The 21,299-nt window shown below is 36.9% G+C and overlaps 2 protein-coding genes across 4 annotated transcripts in view; both read right to left on the reverse strand.

Annotated features, from left to right (window-relative positions):
* LOC109112557 (gastrula zinc finger protein XlCGF57.1-like) overlaps window positions 1–14,871 on the reverse strand; it is an 89,857-nt gene extending 74,986 nt beyond the window's left edge. For all 3 annotated transcript variants that reach the window (XM_042721186.1, XM_042721185.1, XM_042721184.1), the window contains exon 1: window positions 14,607–14,871. In XM_042721186.1, coding sequence (XP_042577120.1) covers window positions 14,607–14,664 — 58 coding nt within the window. In that variant the 5' untranslated portion in view covers window positions 14,665–14,871. The remainder of the gene's footprint in view (window positions 1–14,606) is intronic.
* On the reverse strand, window positions 1,118–3,142 carry LOC122136720 (zinc finger protein 184-like). Its single transcript, XM_042721222.1, is given in 1 exon segment — window positions 1,118–3,142. A coding segment is annotated over 1 exon segment (1,350 nt). The 5' UTR covers window positions 3,042–3,142; the 3' UTR covers window positions 1,118–1,691.
* Window positions 14,872–21,299: the final 6,428 nt, after the last annotated feature.

A 21,299-nucleotide genomic window follows, 5' to 3' on the forward strand; every position in this document is an offset into this window, starting at 1 on the left:
CAAAATGTACATTATAGTTTCTCCTCTATGCCCCGCCTTTTGAAACGCGGCGATTTTTACAAAGATCATCGTTCTGAAAAGCGAGGTGTGCTGTGATCGGCCAGCTATCCAGTGCATTGTGATTGGCTGAATACCTCAAGCGTGTGTCGGAAACGTTACGTCCCTTAACATATTGAGATGCCGTGTTCAGCCGGAGTAAAACCCATTATAAACGTGATATAAACATGATTTCTAGTCGTGTCCTCTTTTGGAAGGCCAAACAAAGTAGTTCTGCTTTCTCAACGAAACAGCGTCACACACCGTGGCCTTGACTAAGCGGAGGCCTAGAGTGAGTGGAGGCTGGCTAGAGTGAGCAGAGGCGGACAGCTTGAGAACGACTCTGAAGGAGTGGTGATGACCCTGGGCTGGACTCCACTTCGTCCACATTGAAAGCCGATTCAGCAATCCACAGTGCAAAGTTGATGTATTTCCTTAGCGACCAGCACGGATCAGCTCCAGGCATGACGAAGTGGATATCATCCTCTTTTGGAAGGCAAAACAAAGTTGTTTCGCTTTCACAACCAAACACACAGCATCTATACAACATGGCAGTGGCGGCAACAACAATACTACAATGAGAATAAAAAGTACACCTTCTTTCTTTGGATGAACATCTGGGCAGTGTTATGCAAATCTTCCCACATAGTGATGTAGACATGGGGGCGTGTTTGAATGAGCCGTTTTAGGGGGGAGTGGTTGACTCTTAATTTTGATAAAGAATATCTCTTTGGATTTGAGACTTTAGTCTTTGCAACTTCAAAGATCTTCTTTATGCACCAAGAGCTTGTAACACTCCAATGAGAAAGGAAAACTTGAAATCGCATCATATGACCCCTTTAATATTATTAACATATTTGCATATTCTGCAAGGGGTATGTAAACTTATGAGCACAACGAGTCTGTGATTGGCTACATTGCTCAAGCCGCAAAAACAGATTGGATAGTTTGCCAGATCTTTGTGCTTTCGTTTGAGGATATTTAGCACCGTTTAGAACCGGGCCTGGGCTGACATCAGGGATTCCATGACAAACTATTTTGGTGGTGGTGGTGGTGGTGTTTGTGCTTTCGTTTGTCATGAAATTAATGTAATTTACGCAATCGTTCAAAGGTTACATTTAAATTATGTCAGTAATTTTATGAAAACAACTATAATTTTATGAAAACAACAGTAAAGAACAAAATTAAAATCTCAGTCTTTCTTAAGTGTTACAGTCTCTTCTTCAGCTCCTCAAACAAGAACGGTTTGTAAAAACTTCTACTTTCCTTAATAAAAGAGAAAGCAAACTACAAGTGACACATATGCATTATAAGACAATTGAAAAATATAAAACTCATAAGAAAGCACACTGATATCATTTATATCATGAAATAAAATGGCATACAAGAATAAAACATTTTGACATTGTTCTTTGGGGAGGAACTGCATCTTTGAGTTTATCTGAATCTCACAGTTGAATCTGCTGGTTTTGAAGATGAAAATAAACTTTTACTCACTGTGAAAACTTTAGATAATGTTTCTTCGTCAAGTCACTTGCAATGTCTGGTTAGAACAGATTTATACAGATGATATTTTACTGCTTGATGCGTTATTGTGTCACATTTGGTGAGGATGCAGCATCAGATCTGAAAGTGCTGGATCTGAAGATGATCTACTAACTGTGATTGTTTTTTGTATGACTGTGTAGAGAAGATGAATTATTGAAACACTTCCCACATGCAGGGCAGTGATAGGGTGTCTCTCCAGTGTGGATCCGCTCATGTGTTTTCAGACTTACTGAATGATTGAATCTCTTGTCACAGTGTGAACACTTGTAAGGTTTTTCTCCAGTGTGAATCCTCTCATGTGTTTTCAGACTTGATGACACACTGAATGTCTTGTCACAGTGTGAACACTTGTAAGGTTTCTCTCCAGTGTGAATCCTCTCATGTGTTTTCAGACTTGATGACACATTGAATCTCTTGTCACAGTGTGAACACTTGTAAGGTTTCTCTCCAGTGTGAATCCTCTCATGCTTTTTTAAATTGCTCGCAGAAGTAAAAGTCTTCTCACACTCAAAGCACATGTAATCTCTCACACCAGTATGTATTTTCTGATGTAATTTTAAACTTTGTAGTAATGAAAAACTCTTTCCACACAAATAACATGAATGTGGTTTCTCCTTCGTATGCTTTTAGGTGTGTTCAGTTAACAAAATGTTTTTCCGCACACCACATGAGTATAGCTTCTCTCTAGTGTGGATGTTCATGTGCTCCTTAAGTTTTGATAATTTTGAGAAACTCTTCCCGCATTGATGACATGTGTAAGGTTTCTCTCCAGTGTGGATGTTCATATGCTGCTTAAGTTTTGATGATTGTGAGAAACTCTTCCCGCACTGAACACAAGTGAATGGTTTCTCTCCAGTGTGGAGGTTCATATGATGCATAAGTTGTGCTGAGTGTGAGAAACTCTTACTGCACTGAACACAAGTGAATGGTTTCTCTCCAGTATGAACTCTCATATGGTCTGTAAGGTGTCTTTTTCGTGAGAAACTCTTCCCGCACTGATCACAAGTGAACGGTTTCTCTCCAGTGTGGATGTTCATATGATTCCTAAGGCTTGCTGACTGTGAGAAACTCTTCCCACACTGAACACAAGTGAATGGTTTCTCTCCAGTATGAACTCTTATATGTGCTGTAAGGTTTCCTTTTAGCGTGAATCTCTTCCCGCACTGATCACATGTGTACGGTTTCTCTCCAGAGTGTTTTATCTCGTGTTTTTTTAGGTGATCTGACTGACTGAATCTCTTGTCACAGTGTGAACACTTGTATAGCTTCTCGCCAGAGTGAATTATATCGTGTTTTTTTAGGCGATCTGACCGACTGAATCTCTTGTCACAGTGTGAACACTTGTATGGTTTCTTTTCAGAGTGAATTATCTCATGTCTTTTCAGGTGATCTGATCGACTGAATCTCTTGTCACAGTGTGAACACTTGTATGGTTTCTCTCCGGTATGAAGTCTCATGTGAATGTCAAGATTATATTTGGATGTCAATCTCTTTCCACACTGAGTGCAGGTGAAAGATTTCTTGGCTCTAGTTTTCCTTAATATGAGCTGTTTGCTTTGAACAGTTTTTGAAGTGATTTTTTCCCTCAACTTTGAAGTGCTCAACTTCACTCAATTCTTCATTGTCCTCATTTTCTTCAATCAACTCTGAAATAAAAGCAAAACAGTTATGTTGTCAGTAACTCATAAAAAAAGGTTTAAAGACAACAAATTGATGTAAAAAAACCCTGATGTAACAGCAGAAAGTAGACTATACAAAATTTTTTAAGAGTGGCAGACTTGCACTTGTACTCTCAGACTTGCACTCCCAGGTCAGGAACCGTCTGCTAGCCTCCTCACGTCACAGAAGTCAGTTAATTCTCAGCACATAGAGACTCTTTCACCTAGATATCACACTATAGAGACTGTGTCTGTTGCCCCAACTAGAAAATACAAAAAACATCCAAACCAATTTAAGAGCAACAATTTAATTGAGGTTCAACAAATAAAAAAACAGATGCAATACGGATAAACAAATGATAAAGCTTGGCTTATTGAATATCAGGTCGCTTTCTACAAAAGCACTTTTTGTAAATAATATGATCACTGATCATAATCTAGATGTGCTCTGTTTGACAGAAACCTGGCTAAAACCTGATGATTACATTATTTTAAATGAGTCTACAACCCCAAGATTACTGTTATAAACATGAGCCACGTCCAAAAGGTAAAGGGGGAGGGTGTTGCTTCAATTTATAACAATGTTTTCAGAATTTCTCAGAGGGCAGGCTTCAAGTATAACTCGTTTGAAGTATTGGTGCTTAATATAACATTATCCAGAGAAACAAATGTTAATGATAAATCCCCTGTGATGTTTGTACTGGCTACTGTATACAGGCCACCTGGGCACCATACAGACTTTATTAAAGAATTTGCTGATTTTACATCCGAGTTAGTGCTGGCTGCACATAAAGTTTTAATTGTTGGTGATTTTAATATCCATGTTGATAATGAAAAAGATGCATTGGGATCAGCATTTATAGACATTCTGAACTCTATTGGGGTTAGACAACACGTCTCAGGACCTACTCATTGTCGAAATCATACTCTAGATTTAATACTGTCACATGGAATTGATGTTGATGATGTTGAAATTATGCAGCCAAACGATGATATCTCAGATCATTATTTAGTTTTGTGCAAACTTCATATAGCTAAAACTGTAAATTCTACTTCTTGTTACAAGTATGGTAGAACCATCACTTCTACCACAAAAGACTGCTTTGAAAGTAATCTTCCTGATTTATCCCAATTCCTTAGCATATCCAAAACCTCAGAACAACTTGATGTTGTAACAGAAACTATGGACTCTCTCTTTTCTAGCATTTTAAATACAGTTGCTCCTTTACGCTAAAGGAAGATTAAAGAAAACAGTCTGACACCGTGGTATAATGAGCACACTCGCACCCTAAAGAGAGCAGCCCGGAAAATGGAGCGCAGCTGGAGGAAAACAAAACTAGAGGTATTTTGTATTGCTTGGTGGGAAAGTAACCTATCCTACAGAAAAACATTAAAAAATGCTAGATCTGATTAATTTTCGTCTCTTTTAGAAGAAAACAAACATAAACCCAGGTATTTATTCAATACAGTGGCTAAATTAACGACAACAAGTGTGGACATTTCCCAACATCACAGCAGTAATGACTTTATGAACTACTTTACTTCTAAGATCTATACTATTAGAGATAAAATTGTAACCATGCAGCCGTCAGCTATAGTATCACATCAGACAGTGCACTATAGATCCCCTGAGGAACAGTTCCACTCATTCTCTATTATAGTAGAGGAAGAATTGTATAAACTTGTTAAATCAGCTGAACCAACAACATGTATGCTAGACCCTATTCCATCTCATTCCAAGCTCCTAAAAGAGGTGCTTCCAGAAGTCACAGATCCTCTTCTTACTATTATTAATTCCTCATTGTCTTTAAGATATGTCCCCAAAACCTTCAAACTGGCTGTTATTAAGCCTTTCATCAAAAAACCACAACTTGACCCCAAAGAACTAGTTAATTATAGACGATCTCGAATCTCCCTTTTCTGTCCAAGATACTAGAAAAGGTAGTATCCTCACAATTATATTCCTTCTTAGAGAAAAATGGCATCTGTGAGGATTTCCAGTCAGGATTTAGACCGTATCATAGTACTGAGACTGCTCTCCTTAGAGTTACAAATGACCTGCTCTTATCATCTCATCGTGGTTGTATCTCTTTATTAGTGCTATTGGATCTTAGTGCTGCGTTCGACACTATTGACCACACCATTCTTTTGCATAGATTAGAACACTTTGTTGGCATTAATGGAAGTGCATTAGCATGGTTTTAAATTGTACTTATATGACCGCCATCAATTCACAGCAGTGAATGAAGAGGTATCATATCGATCACAAGTGCAGTATGGAGTACCTCAAGGCTCAGTACTAGGGCTGTTACTCTTCACGCTTTAAATGTTACCCTTGGGAAATATCATCAGGAAACACGTTGTCAGCTTTCACTGTTATGCTGATGATACTCAGCTCTATATTTCTTCGCGGCCCGGCGAAACATACCAATTTGAAAAACTAACGGAATGCATAGTCGATATAAAAAAACTGGATGACGAGTAATTTCTTACTGCTAAATTCTGAAAAAACAGGGGTGTTAATTATAGGACCTAAAAGCTCTGCATGTAATAACCTAGAACGCTGTCTAAGACTTGATGGCTGCTCTGTCAATTCTTCGTCATCAGTTAGGAACCTAGGTGTGCTATTTGATAGCAATCTTTCCTTAGAACGCCACGTTTCTAGCATTTGTAAAACTGCATTTTTTTCCATCTCAAAAATATATCTAAATTACTGCCTATGCTCTCAATGTCAAATGCAGAAATGTTAATCCATGCGTTTATGACCTCAAGGTTAGATTATTGTAATGCTTTATTGGTTGGGTTGTTCTGCACGCTTAGTAAACAAACTCCAGTTAGTCCAAAATGCAGCAGCTAGAGTTCTTACTAGAACCAGGAAGTATGATCATATTAGCCCGGTCCTGTCACTCTGCACTGGCTCCCTATCAAACATTGTATAGATTTTAAAATCTTGCTTATTACTTATAAAGCCCTGAATGATTTAACACCTTACGTCCGTTGTGTTCTTTACTTATAAAGCCCTGACCCTAGAATATCAAAGCCAACTGCGGTCGGCAGATCCTTTTCCTATTTAGCGCCTAAACTCTGGAATAACCTACCTAACATTGTTCGGGAGGCAGACACACTCTTGCAGTTTAAATCTAGATTAAAGACCTATCTCTTTAACCTGGCTTACACATAACACACTAATACGCTGCTAATATCCAAATCTGTTCCCGTAATTTTAGGCTGCATTAATTAGGTAAACCGGAACCGGGAACACTTCCCATAACACCCAATGTACTTGCTACATCATTAGAAGAATAGCATCTACGCTCATATTAGTCTGTTTCTCTCTTATTCTGAGGTCACCGTAGCCACCAGATCCAGTCTGTATCCAAGTCAGAGGTTCACTGCAGTCACCCGGATCCAGTATGTATCCAGACCAGATGGTGGATCAGCACCTAGAAAGGACCTCTACAGCCCTGAAAGACAGCGGAGACCAGGGCAACTAGATGAGCCCCAGAGACAGATCCCCTGTAAAGACCTTGTCTCAGACAACCAGCGGGACAAGACCACAGGAAACAGATGATTCTTCTGCACAATCTAACTCTGCTGCAGCCTGGAACTGAACTGCTGGTTTCGTCTAACCAGAGGAGAACTGGCCCCCGACTGAGCCTGGTTTCTCCCAAGGTTTTTTTCTCCATTCTGTCACCGATGGAGTTTTGGTTCCTTGACGCTGTCGCCTCTGGCTTGCTTAGTTGGGGACACTTCATTTACAACGATATTGTTGACTTGATTGCAAATTATTGCACAGATACTATTTAAAACTGAACTGAGCTGCATGACATCATGACATCACTGAATTCAATGATGAACTGCCTTTAACTGTCATTTTGCATTATTGACACACTGTTTTGCTAATTAATGTTGTTCAGTTGCTTTGACGCAATCTTTTTTGTTTAAAGCGCTATATAAATAAAGGTGACTTGACGACTCTCATACACTTGCGCTTCCGCTAGTGACATCCCTTGCAGTCTTTATTTTTAATTTTGTTATATTTATTTATTATTCTTTGTTTGAATTTCTCAACATTTTACAACAGTAGACAAGAAAAAAGTACAACACAAAAGTGGCAACACGCACAAGTTCAATTTCCACAGAGGTCAACAATGGAGGAGGGCGTATACAAAAAAAAAAACAAAAAAAAAAGAGAAAAAAAAAGTACAATGATAGAGTACAATTTCCACAGTCTTAATTTTCAACACTTTTTTTTTTTTTTTTTCAACACAGCACATTCAAAATGCAACATCAGTTTATTCCATTATTAGAAAAACCCACAATGTTCAAGTTTAAAGGGAGAAAAAATTTCAAATTCATGAGATAAATAGTAAAGTTCAGGTTAAGTCATAAATGTTTAAGTTCATGTCAAATGTTCAGGTTCAAGTCATAAATGTTCAAGTGCCTGTATGGGCACCATTTCTGTAATGTTGGCATGCCCTAGTGACAATTTGGAAAAAGTATCTATTTTATAGTTCGGGGCACCAGACAGGATTTTTGGCCTGTCACCAAATAAATTTCAAAATATCGTGATAGCACAGGGAGATTTTTAAACCACAGTTACAAAAAAAACTACATGGATTTCTTGCTCATTATTTTATTTATTTAATGTTATAGTTTTAGTTTTGTATTAATTGTATTTTTTATGTTAATACACAATTTTGGAAGCAAATCAAAGACCCATATAAACACATGATAGAAAAAATAAAAACAAACGAAATGACAATTGCAAACGACAAGGTTTTCATACAAGCATAACTAAATGAACTGAGTAGCCCCCTTGGCGCCGTTTTCCCGACACATGAAAAACGTAAACAAGATCAGCAGATCCGAGGAATTCTCTCCATGACTGGCAGGGAAAAGTTCTTTGGAAGGCAGCGTTTTCTCCGGCGTAGCAAAAAACCCAATCGAATGGCGATCTTGGGTGTTCCTTCAGCAATTTGTAACACTCTCTTCAGCCGGTGGATCTATAATGTCCACACTCACCCCAACCAAAATACAGCGTGCGTCTCACTCCTGCCGATCAACTCCTCAGGTGAGGCTCACATCCTTTGTGTGGCTTGCTCAGCTGCCTCTTGGAGTCCGCGTTTACCATTTCCCCTCCTTTTTCCCATCAATTCTTCCTTTTTATAATTTCAGCTTAATTGTTTTCATCCCGATATGGGCTTCCCGAGATTTTCTTTACACCGCCACAAAGTGACTTTGTAATTTAGTTTATTTTTTTCTTGTCTTCACCACCTGGCTACGGTTGTAAAATGTTGAGAGATTCAAACAAAAAGTATTCAATAAATAGAAAAAAAAAAGACTGCAAGTGACTACTAGCGGAAGTGCAAGTGTCTGAGAGTGCAAGTCGGAGAATGCAAGTCTGAGAGTGCAAGTCTGCAGCCAGACCCTTCTGTTATTCTGATGCAGTTTTATAAATACATCTAGTATATTTTACATTAAGTCATTTAGCAGATGCTTTTAACCAAAGCGACTTCCAAATTTATCAAAGCTGTTAATCGAGTATCAGAGTGGAAGAACATTGAGATTAACAACTCAAAAGCTACTCAAAATTCCAAGGACAAAGTTGAGACAGAAAAGGGATTGTGTTTGCAGTAGTAGCACCAAGCCTTTGAATAATTTACCTTTACAAGTCAGGGATGCTGACTCTGTACATATTTTTAAGGTACAGTTAAAGACATGTTTGTTTGCCATGGCGTATTCTTGTCACTGATCATTATTATTACTATTCTTTTAGGTGTTTTTTTTATTATTATTATTATCTATATATTGAGATGATGTGAAGCACACTGGTCAACATGTGTTATTTTGAGGTGCATATATTGTGGGTTATTTGTGGTTATTATTGAATTTAAAGTGCCACTATTAACAGGTTGACATGCATGCAAGGTCAAAAAACACTTTCATTGTCTTATTATATGCATTCATTTTTACCCAACTTGCTCAATGACTCCCAAACAATTCGCTTAACAATTCATTTCTCCAAACCCCTTCTTTGCGTGACGCTAATCTGTGGCGAAAGTATCTATTTTATAGTTCGGGGCACCAGACAGGATTTTGGACAATTAGTCTCATTTTCATTTCATCATGACTGTAAAGCTGAATAAAGCAGCATTTGTGAGCGCAGTGCTGCTTTGTGTACATCGTTACTGGGGAAATATCCATTTTACCAGTCCAAATGTGACACCAAGTGGCAAAGAATGAGTTTGCATTTTCATGCAGTCCAACCAACAAGTGGGTGGGCAATATGCTAATGTTTCATGGTGATGTCAACATGAAACGGCTTGGGATTAGCTTTAAAAATGACTCGTTTCAATAATTCAGACTCGACTCTTTTGAGAGACAGTAACTTTATACATGGTGCACTTTCAGATTTAAAACCTTGCAGGATGTTTTCATTCACTTAAGCCCCTTTCACACTGCATGTTGGACCCAGAAAATTGCCGGAACATTGCCAAGTTGCCTTCTGTGTGAAGGCAAACACGTCCCTGGATTGATTCTGGGATCAATCCCGGGTTTGGGACCTAGTAACATTGCTGGGTTCAGTCCCGGAACGAGCAATGTGTGAACAAAAGCCAGAACTAATGCCATAAAGGGTGTGTCGTAGTGATGACGCACGTTATCACACAACTTTTTTTACCAGGTGTTTTGAAGGCAGATCAGCGTTCGCAATAAAAAAAAAAATTTCTTCCACACTTTTTCCTTCCACTCAACTTTCTGTTAACATGCTTGGATACAGCACTCTGTGAACAGCCAGCTTCTTTGGCAATGAATGTTTGTGGCTTACCCCTCCTTGTGAAGAGTGTCAATGATTGTCTTCTTGGACAACTGTCAGGTCAGCAGTCTTCCCCATGATTGTGTAGCCTAGTGAACCAAACTGAGAGACCATTCTGAAGGCTCAGAAAACCTTTGCAGGTGCTTTGAACTGATTAGTTGATTGGTATGTCCCCATATTCTAATTATTCTAATCATATCTAATTTGTTGAGATAGTGGAATAGAGGGTTTTTGTTAAATGTGAGCCAAAATCATCACAATTAAAAGAAACAAAGTCCTAAACTACTTTAGTCTGTGTGCATTGAATTTATTTAATACACGAGTTTCACAATTTGAGTTGAATTACTGAAATAAATGAACTTTTCCACGACATTCTAATTTATTGAGATGCACCTTTATATACATTTATATATATATTCAGACCATTTGCTGTGACACTCATATATTTAACTCAGGTGCTGTCCATTTCTTCTGATCATCCTTGAGATGGTTCTACACCTTCAATTGAGTCCAGCTGTGTTTGATTATACTGATTGGACTTGAGTAGGAAAGCCACACACCTGTCTATATAAGACCTTACAGCTCACAGTGCATGTCAGAGCAACTGAGAATCATGAGGGTCAATGGAACTGCCTGAAGAGCTCAGAGACAGAATTGTGGCAAGGGACAGATCTGGCCAAAGGTTACAAAAAAAAAAGAACTGCCTGAAGAGCTCAGAGACAGAAATGAAGGTTACAATAATCCTTAAATGGAAGACGTTTGGGACGACCAGAACCCTTCCTTAGAGCTGGCCGTCCGGCCAAACTGAGCTATCGGGGGAGAAGAGCCTTGGTGAGAGAGGTAAAGAAGAACCCAAAGATCACTGTGGCTGAGCTCCAGAGATGCAGTCGGGAAATGGGAGAAAGTCAACCATCACTGCAGCCCTCCACCAGTCAGGGCTTTATGGCAGAGTGGCCGACGGAAGCCTCTCCTCAGTGCAAGACACATGAAAGACCACATGGAGTTTGCTAAAAAACAGATAAATAAGATTCTCTGGTCTGATGAGACCAAGATAGAACGTTTTGGCCTTAATTCTAAGCGGTATGTGTGGAGAAAAAACCAGGGGCACTGCTCATCACCTGTCCAATACAGTCCCAACAGTAAAGCATGGTGGTGGCAGCATCATGCTGTGGGGGTGGTTTTTCAGCTGCAGGGACAGGACGACTGGTTGCAATCGAGGGAAAGATGAATGCAGCCAAGTACAGGGATATCCTGGACGAAAACCTTCTCCAGAGTGCTCAGGACCTCAGACTGGGCAGAAGGTTCACCTTCCAACAAGACAATGACCCTAAGCACACAGCTAAAATAACGAAGGAGTGGCTTCACAACAACTCTGTGACTGTTCTTGAATGGCCCAGCCAGAGTCCTGACTTAAACCCAATTGAGCATCTCTGGAGAGACCTGAAAAATGGCTGTCCACCAACGTTTACCATCCAACCTGACAGAACTGGAGAGGATCGGCAAGGAGGAATGGCAGAGGATCCCCAAATCCAGGTGTGAAAAACCCGTTGCATCTTTCCCAAAAAGACTCATGGCTGTATTAGATCAAAAGGGTGCTTCTACTAAATACTGAGCAAAGGGTCTGAATACTTAGGACCATGTGATATTCAGTTTTTCTTCTTTAATAAATGTGCAAAAAATGTCAACAATTCTGTGTTTTTCTGTCAATATGGGGTGCTGTGTGTAAATTAATGAGGGAAAAAAATAAACTTAAATGATTTTAGCAAATGGGCTGCAATATAACAAAGAATGAAAAATTTAAGGGGGTCTGAATACTTTCCGTACCCACTGTGTGTATGTATGTGTATATATATATATATATATATATATTAGGGGTGTAAGAATATTTTGTTTGGTGATACTGTATCGATTCTCAAAAATGGAATATCGATATTTATAAAAAAAAAAAAAATCATACAATATTCAGGATTTTATTTGTCACATACAAGTTATATGGCATACAACAAGCAATGAAATGTAGGTCTGGCATACTCTTTTTAGAGAAAATTAAAAATAAGAGAAATTTAAATACAAATAATGAAATATAAGGATTTTATTTGTCACATACAAGTTAAAGATGATTAAATAGAAATTTAAATACAAATAATGAAATATACACAATATTAGGGCTGGGCGATATGGCTGAAAACTGTATCACGATATAAGTGTTTCATATTGGTCGATATCGATAATTATTGATATTTTTATGACCTATTTTAAAATAAGGACCAGGAGAAAAATATATTACAGCTCTCTCTCTCTCTGCTCATTCTCTCAGTAACATACGCGGGCGCCTGTCAGAATTGGCGCAGCAGTCAGTCATCTTATCTACATCACTCACTGATCAAATAAGGCTTTCCACTTATCACTCCACGCTGGTTCTGTTACTGAAGAATCTAACACGAGACAACGATATGGCGCAACCAAACGGTTACATGATTGGCTGGTAGCGTGTCACTCCCTACGTTTGCTAGGTTACCAGAGAGTGAGTGTATTTTTTATTTAAACATTTTTATTTTAAACTTAAAGGATTAGTTCAGACGAAGAAAAAAAAAATATTGAACGTTTTCTCGAACGCATTTTTTATTGATATCGATTACATGTCTATCGCAATATACATATCGTCATCGTTTTATCGCCCAGCCCTACACAATATATTAAACTACTACACAGATGATGTGCAGAGATGTAAACAATGTGCAGTGAAGATGAGTTTCATAGCTAGGTTATCTCAAAAAAGTGCAGTGTGCAGAGAGTTATTGGGTAACCCTACACTACCAGAGTCTCTAAAGTGCAGTGTGTTTAATGTCCATGTTTAGTAGTCTGATAGCGTGAGGGAAGAAACTCCTTCTGAGCCTCTCTGTTTTTGCCATCAGACTGCAGAAGCGTCTGCCTGACTGTAGTAAATTAAACAGTTGGTTTCCAGGGTGGGTGGAGTCTTTGAGGATCTTAACAGCCCTAGATTTACATCTCCTGGTGTGGATGTCTTACAGAGACATACAATGCCTCTGCAAGACATTCATGGCAGTTGTTTTGTGTGGATTTACATCCCGACCGCTAGATGGCAGTCTTCATCATCTCTGAATGACAATGAGAGTAACACAGTGACTTAGCATTAGGGCACACCACTAATGTTAGCATTAATATCGCTATTCTCTGCTAGTAATGGAGGATGAAAGAATTGTCCCAGTTCCTGGTTTGGTGTACAAAGCTGAAGTGTGCCGTCATTTGGGCTTTTGTGGTAACTTCCACTGTGGTTTGCCGTCATTTGGGCTTTTGTGGTAACATCCACTGTGGTGTTGGTGGTGGCTCGTTTGCGGTGCTTGTCGTGATGGTGGGTAGGGTCACGTCTCAGCGTGGCGCAACTTTCTCTCTTTTTGGGGGCGTTTTGTGCAGTTGGGGCGGTGCTCACGTCGCAGTTTTGGCAATTCCACACAGAACATAAATACAAAATTAAAAACCTGTATTTATTTTATTCTTTTATAATTGTTTTGTTTTCTTTAGGAATCCTGTAAGTACTTTTTTGTTTTATTTTATTCTTTTATAATTGTTTTGTTTTCTTTAGGAATCCTGTAAGTACTTTTTTGCAACGATTTGTATTGTAAAAAGCGCTTATATATACTATATATATATACACACACACATACACACACACACACAGAAAACAAGTAGACAGAATAGAAAAAAGACCATAGAAAGCTAGTGTTTTGTAGAGGGTATTTTTCTTTTCTATTTTTATTTCTTTATTTTTTTTAAATTGAAGTGGTTGTAAAAATTTTTATTTGTTCAAGTATTTTTTTTTTATAAAAAAGAAAAACAAACAGATAAAATAGAATTAGAATAGAGAGTGCTAGACTTATTTATTTATTTGTTTGTTTCTTTTATTTCTTTATACAGTACGTCCCTGAAACTTTCCATGAATGAGGTATATTGATCTTCAAATTATGATTTTTAAAACATTATAGGCACAAATTCCATGTTTGTGTAGGAAGAAAGTTTAAATGTGTTTGATCAACAACACAATTGTCTAACATATTTTTTTTTGCAAAAAAATACCCAGTTCACAGGAAGTGTCCCTAATTATTTGATTTAGTTACATAATTACATAGCTCTAAAGATTTTTCCAATTACAACATTCTTAAAAAAAAATAAAAACTACTTTATAGCCATCAACATTAATTTCACAAGTTTACACTTACATATAATTAGCTGAAGTATTATAATGCATATTTGGCGTGCTGTCAGGGGGGGGGCCTCCGAGCTCGGGAATGGCCCGAACCTAGAGTACCCCCCCCCCCACATATGAAAGTGTAATATGAACTCTAAGTGGAGGAGATGGGGTGGAGGGGGGATGCTGATAAACCGTCAGTGCATAGAGGTAAGTCAGCTGTTTTTATACCCTAGTGTTGATTACCTTAAGTGTGCTCCACCTGTGCTAATTAGGCTAAGTATCTGACACGCTCCTCCCGAACCTTGTTAATAAAATATCATAAAGAATAAACACCAACCTGTTAGTTCTTCAGTGTCTTCAGTGTGTTTGATTCTGCAGGGTTCTGGATCTCTCATCTCCTCTCGGTCCTCTTTAATAAACTCAGTCTTCACAGATTTCTTCCTGAAGCTTTGATGCTCGTCTTCACTTGTAAACTGATTGGAATATTTCAGCTGAATTTCTGTGTGGAAGCAGCAGATTTGCCATATCAACAAGAAATCAAGAAGAAATCTAGAAGTGTTGTCTCTTTGTAAATCATTATGTCACTATATTAACAGAGTGTCGACACAAACACAAAAGTGAGATCAGTTTAAAATGCTCATTCAGTAACACTGCACTCACATGAGTGCTAATACACATATTCTATGTATTTCTAAATAACAGTAAGAATGAACAATGAAAGCATAAACAGAAATCTGCTGACACCCATCGTCATTAACAACTACAGGTACATAACTACACTAGAGTTATTTACTGTATCGTTCTCACAGTGTTTCTACTGTTTATCAGCGCTGTTACATCGTTCTTTTAACCTGTTAACTGTCAACCCGTCCCGTATACGGGACGTCTACGTTTACTTCACTAAATCCTTATCATCAACGAAAGAACAGCAACAGTATGAAGTATCCTGATATCAACGAATAGATATTTTACCAATGGTTTTTGTTAAAAATTATGTAGGAAAAGTAATAGATTAATGTATGACGAGTGCACCCTCAAAAATCTACATCATAACAGGAGTTCTGACCTTGTCTAAAAAAGTCTCTTCTTCGTTGCCTTTTTCTCTGTCACACTTTAGAAATAATCAGAAATGATATATCAACTGAAAACTTAAAATCTCAAAATTCATCCTTTAAAACCCATTTTAAAATCAGACATTGCATTACCACGAAAATGGTACATCAATATCATGTTATAAAATGTTTTTTGTTCATGAATTATAAAAATTTTAGTTTGGAAAGTACACTTTCAAGTCTATGTTCAACTCTACTTCATACAGTAATACAGTATTCAGACGCACTGTAAAATACTGTTTATTTAGGTAATTGGTATCATTGTATCTAAAGGTCTCTCTGAGGTCCAAGCCCCCCAGAAGTTGAAATCCTAGAACCGCCCCGGTCTTATGTCATCTGCTCGGAACGGCTTGCACGTATGACAGTCAGAGGAAGTGAGAAAAAAAGTGTTTATAACATTTTAAATATGGAAATTTTTCTACAGGAGACCTTTATTCACCCCCTGAAGCTGTGTGAGGCAAGTTTGTACTTCGGGTACATGCACTTTATTTGATTACTTTTGGACTGTTGGAAAATAAAATAAAATTAAAAATAAAAACACCCGCTTACTCGCTTTCAAATGCTTGGAAGAGGAAGAACAAATTATTTTATAACTCCAAATGGATTTGTCTTAAAGAAGAAAGTCATACAAACATAGGATGCTTTGAGGGGAGGCACATGCACACACACACACACACACACACACACACAATACATCTACATGAATTATCAGAATGGACTTGTAATGTTGGCTATACACATTGATTCTTATTGAGGCAACCGAATGAAGGTTCTTCAGTCAAGAGCAGTGAGTGATCTTTCTCTTTACGATTTAATTTTGATTAACTGTGCAGTCCTAGCACGAGCGCACTCGAGCAGATGTGTTTACTTGCTCACACGAGCACTGTGAAGAGTTTACAGGCGGATGAAACAGCACTGACCAACAGAGTCAGAAGGTGTTTCAATCTACAAATCTCCATCATTTACCATGGATTTACTTAGGGCTGTGACGGTGGCAGATTTTTTACCACCGCATTGGTAATGGACCAACTACCACCAGTGGCGCGGTGTTGAGATATATATATAATTTATGTATTAAAAGTGTGTGTATATATCATATTTCATATCTTACTGATAAATAATATATACCCTGAACACAACTGATCATAGCGTGTTTATTTTAGCACTTCTTCAGTGAATACACAGCCTGCAAAACACAAATAAATAGAGGTGTGACGAGATCTCGCGAGAAGGTGACGATATCCTCGTGCACACCTTTCAGATATATTTGCATTACACTGGCTCTTTCACCAGTGGTATGTAATGTAAGATATGTAAGATATTATGTTCACATCAGGAAAGTGGCCGCATGATAAGCGGGAAAATTATGCGGTTAATTCTTTATCCAGTCATAAAAACAGAATTCACAGTTTAACGCGGAATGTCACTGAATTTCTCAAATTTTGAATTAATTAACCGAAAGTAGGTCATTACACTTAAATCAAATCACAACATGGACTATTATCTGTACATATAAAGCCGCAAAAGGCGATTTAAGTATGAATCCTGCATGTTTCTGTTTGTTTCTACTGTTTCTTCTGCCTGTCTCTTTTGATTGTTTGTTTTGACTAATGTTTCTGATTCTTGATTTGCGTGCACGACGCTCGCGGTGATTTCAGCATCTGCTGTCTCACATGCTCTGAGAGTCACTTCATGAGCATTTAACCGTTTGATTTGAGTGAAACTAGCGTCATATCACATAGAACTGTAAAGGTATTCACGGCAACCCGTCAAAATAAAAGTCAGATTTGAAATAACAATAGAATGTACACAGCCTTCTACTACTACTACTACTAAAATGAAACAAACATTATTTTAAAGGAATAAACACACAACATTTCTTCCATGTTTTAAATACATAACATAAATCACAAGGCTACTTTAAAGAAAAAATAAAATGAATAAATTAAGTTGTGTTATGCATTCAAATTGTTAGACATGCTAAAACACAGAATTTGGTAACAATAAAGGATACTTTAAATAATATGGTGAGAAAAAAATAAAACATTTCATAGGGCCCTAAACTTTTTTTTTTTTAAACTTTTAATAAATTGATGTGAAAATGTATATACTATTAAAAAGGAGTTGAGAAATTTAATTTTATTATTTTTTTCATTAAAGTGGAAATCAGTTTACTAAATAATAAACTTGACTGACTGCTACTTTAAAGGGATATTATTTGTGTTATTTATTATTTATTTTTATGTATACTATATAAATCAGTTAATACTTGCCTGTCAGTTGAGTTTGTGGCAAAACCTTTTACAGTGTTTACATGTAGTTTATACATGCATAAAATTTATTAAAATAGATGTTTCATTTCATAAAGTACAATTTGATTTCAAAATGCACCTACATTTTTTGCATTTTGTGTTTTTCAGTTAAATAAAAGACCAATTTTCCCTAAATATATTTCATCATTGAGGATTTATTTTAAAAAATCTCGTTTTAAATGTGTGTTTTGTTATATTGGTACAAATAAATATCAAAGAAATAATAGTTAAACAAGAAAGTAGCCTAAATAAGAAAGTTAAATACACCCTTTCTGCAGGACACGAGTGGCACAGCAAGACAAAATACTAATTGATTTTAATCAATCGGTGATGCTACACTGGATGCAGTGCTACACGACATGACAAATCCCCGACAGTTAACTGCCTCGTCCTATTTATGAGCCACTGACACAGAGTTCAGATGTCCTGTGTAGACACTAGACAACCCTGTTGTGACACGGTGTCGTGTCCAGTGTAGACACGGTTCACTGGAAAACGTCTGGTCCGTTTGGGAAGGTGTGCGCACAGTCAGCGGAGGCTCGTGAAGGACATCGCACTCCAGGACCGACGTTGCCTACCCCTGATGTAGACTAATTAAATGTATGAAAGGAGTAAGGGAATATAATTACAGTATTTTTGTGATTAAGCTATAGCAAGTGTGCATTAAGCCTATCCTAAATGTTTTTAAATTATTACTGTTTTTCATACAAATACGGAAAAACATAGTTATATTTTTACCATGGTATTGAGGTGTGCTACATGTGTGGTTTTAACTGTTTATCATGATTAAATGTACCATGGTATTGAGGACCAATGATTTAAAAAAAAAAAAAAAAAATTTGATTTTAAAAATGAGGTTGCTATAATTTTTACAGATGTTTCTGATTTTGATAATGAACAAAAATGTACATCTGCATCCTAACTCAAGCTACTACTACTATCAAATGTGCAAAAAATGAAAAAGTAATATTTTTAATATTAACAGGCACCATAAAAATCTGAGAACCACTGCTTCATATGTACACAGTACACAAGTGCAGTACTCTAATACTTGACTTCAATAACCCTTCTGTACAGGGTTGTATTGTTGTGCCCCCCTTCCTCAAAACAAAACAGAAAAACACCTACTATAGGGGTTTAAAATAGAACTTTAATAAAATAAAAAAAAGTAAATGAATAAATTGTATTATTTACAAATTTCAATTGTTGCTCTCGACATTTACCGATGACTATAACTTTATTATGACTCTAATTTATGTTATAGTCTCTTTACATATTTAATTTTTTGATGTAGATTTTTAAGGTTTTATTTTGATTATAGCATTCAGAAATCTTGTAAGGTTTGTGACGTCCACATGTTTTTTTATTGAAGAAAGTATAAAGGCTGTGTCATCTATAACAAAAATGAAAGGTTAAGTGAATATCTGAATTAAATGTTTGGCCAATAGAAAGCCAAGTGTTTGATGGTTTTGTAGTTGTGTAAGTGTAGGTTAAGCAGCCTCTGGCTCCCTTTGCAGGTATTTGTAATAACATGTTATGTACATAAATTGTTTATTTTGTATTAGTTATTAACCAATCATTATTGCCTCACTGTTTTTTCATATAATGCATTTTAAGCCATTTTAAAGGCTGTTGATGGCTTAAGTCTGATTTTATAGCAACAACAACTAAAATATTACAGTATATTAATACTTCTTTGTAAATTATTATTTGAAGTAACAAAACCATGGTTAATTTGCAGTTAGTATGGTTTTATGGACTATGATTTTTGGTGTTATTCTTGTTAAAACTATGACTAATTTTCGTAAGGGAACCTGGAAAGTAAGAGAGAATATTAGATGCATTGGTGGTGGTGAAATTTTATCCGACATTAAAACTCGTTATTAACGTCAACAGCCAAAAAAAAAAAAAAAAAAAAAAAAAACTTTCACAGTAATGCTCCTGAAAGTGATACACGGACCTCGTTTTTACCTAAATGATTTACAATTTATTTTAATATATATTAAAAATATATAATGTATTGTAGTTGACACCAAAATGAAGACATTACAGTTGTTTTTATGACTGTAAGTCATTCTCCTCAAATGCTATTGACGTTAGAAAAGTGTACATCAATATCACATGTAAACGTTAGAAGAGTGTACACTGATATCGCATGTAACGAGGATCGAGCGGTCGCGAGCGCGGATGGAGGAATGGCGGAAGGTTTTTTTCTTTTTTGAGCAGCTGGGATGGTGCCTCTCTGGGAGTTGGTGCCCTACACAGACTGCGTACTCTGTGTGTAGGGAGCGGCGGTACTGCTTCTTTACACAAGTACAGTACTCAGGAGAAATGCTGTAATTCAATGATCTCTCGCTCTCTTTACAGTCCAGAAGTTGTAGATCCCATTCAGAAGTCAATCTGGTCACTAGCGTTCACTACAACATTGTAATAATCATCTATTTTAATAAATGACTTATAGTTTACGCACAGTTTTTTTTTCCTCACCGTGGAAGGAATTTGCTGACGGTCCCTTAATGTGGTTGTTTGAGTTTACTTTTAAGTTGTTCTCAAACTACTATAACATCTGCCAGTGTTAAATATCAAGAGCGAAATCACAAATAAAATCGCTTGGCAATACTGATATTGTGTTGCATCCATTCCCCTCCTGTCAGTTATGAATTCAGTCACTGAAACAATCATTCACACCAACATATAAAACACAGAATCACTCAGGTCTGAATGAATTTAGCGTGTTTTCCTCACAGCATGTTTGTTATCTGCTGATCTAAGTGTTCAGACAGCGATTAAAACAAGACAGAAACCGCCTCCTCGCAGAGTATTACAGAAATAGCGAAGAGCTGCTCACCTCTCCTCAGAAGACTGGACGACACAGCTGCTAGTGATGGGTCGTTCTTGAACGATTCTTTAATGTGACTCGGAAGAAAGAGTCGACTCGGAGAGTGATTCATTCAGTCCCGCATGCGCAGAATTATATAGGTACTGTACTGGAATTAGTCTTTTTTATTATTATTATTAAACAATACAAACATTAAAACATTAATACAGTACACTTAAAATAATAAAGACAAAAAAAAAACTGGAATTAGTTTTTTGTTTGTTTTGTCTTGGTTTGTTTGTTTTGAAAGGGGTAATAAAATTACATCTTAAGAAGACACAAAGGACGAATATAAAGATATGTTTTCATAGCTTTCAAATGAACAGAACTTTGGATAGTTTCCACATACTTGTCTAAGTCCACTTTGAATAAAGAAAAAAGAGGTTTAGAGCCAGTAAACTTTTGTTTATGAATGTGGAATTTAGCTAACAGGAAACATAAATTAATTATGTAATATTTTCCAGTATTCTCTTTTGAACAGACAAACAATCCAAAGAAAGCAACATTAAAACAAAAAGAGAAGTCACTTACAAAATAAGACTGATTAAATACCAACATTTTTCAGTGTAGGAGCATTGCCAAAAATAAGATTAATAAAATTCTTCAAGGCCTTCTTAAGTATGACACATTTAAATTGTGTTCACTTTATTTAAATATAGCTAATTAGGAATAATACGTATATATATTTAATAAGTCTAACGTAAAATGTATAAATAGTGTCATCTATG

This window comes from Cyprinus carpio, chromosome B3 (assembly GCF_018340385.1).
Source record: "Cyprinus carpio isolate SPL01 chromosome B3, ASM1834038v1, whole genome shotgun sequence".
NCBI lineage: Eukaryota > Metazoa > Chordata > Actinopteri > Cypriniformes > Cyprinidae > Cyprinus > Cyprinus carpio.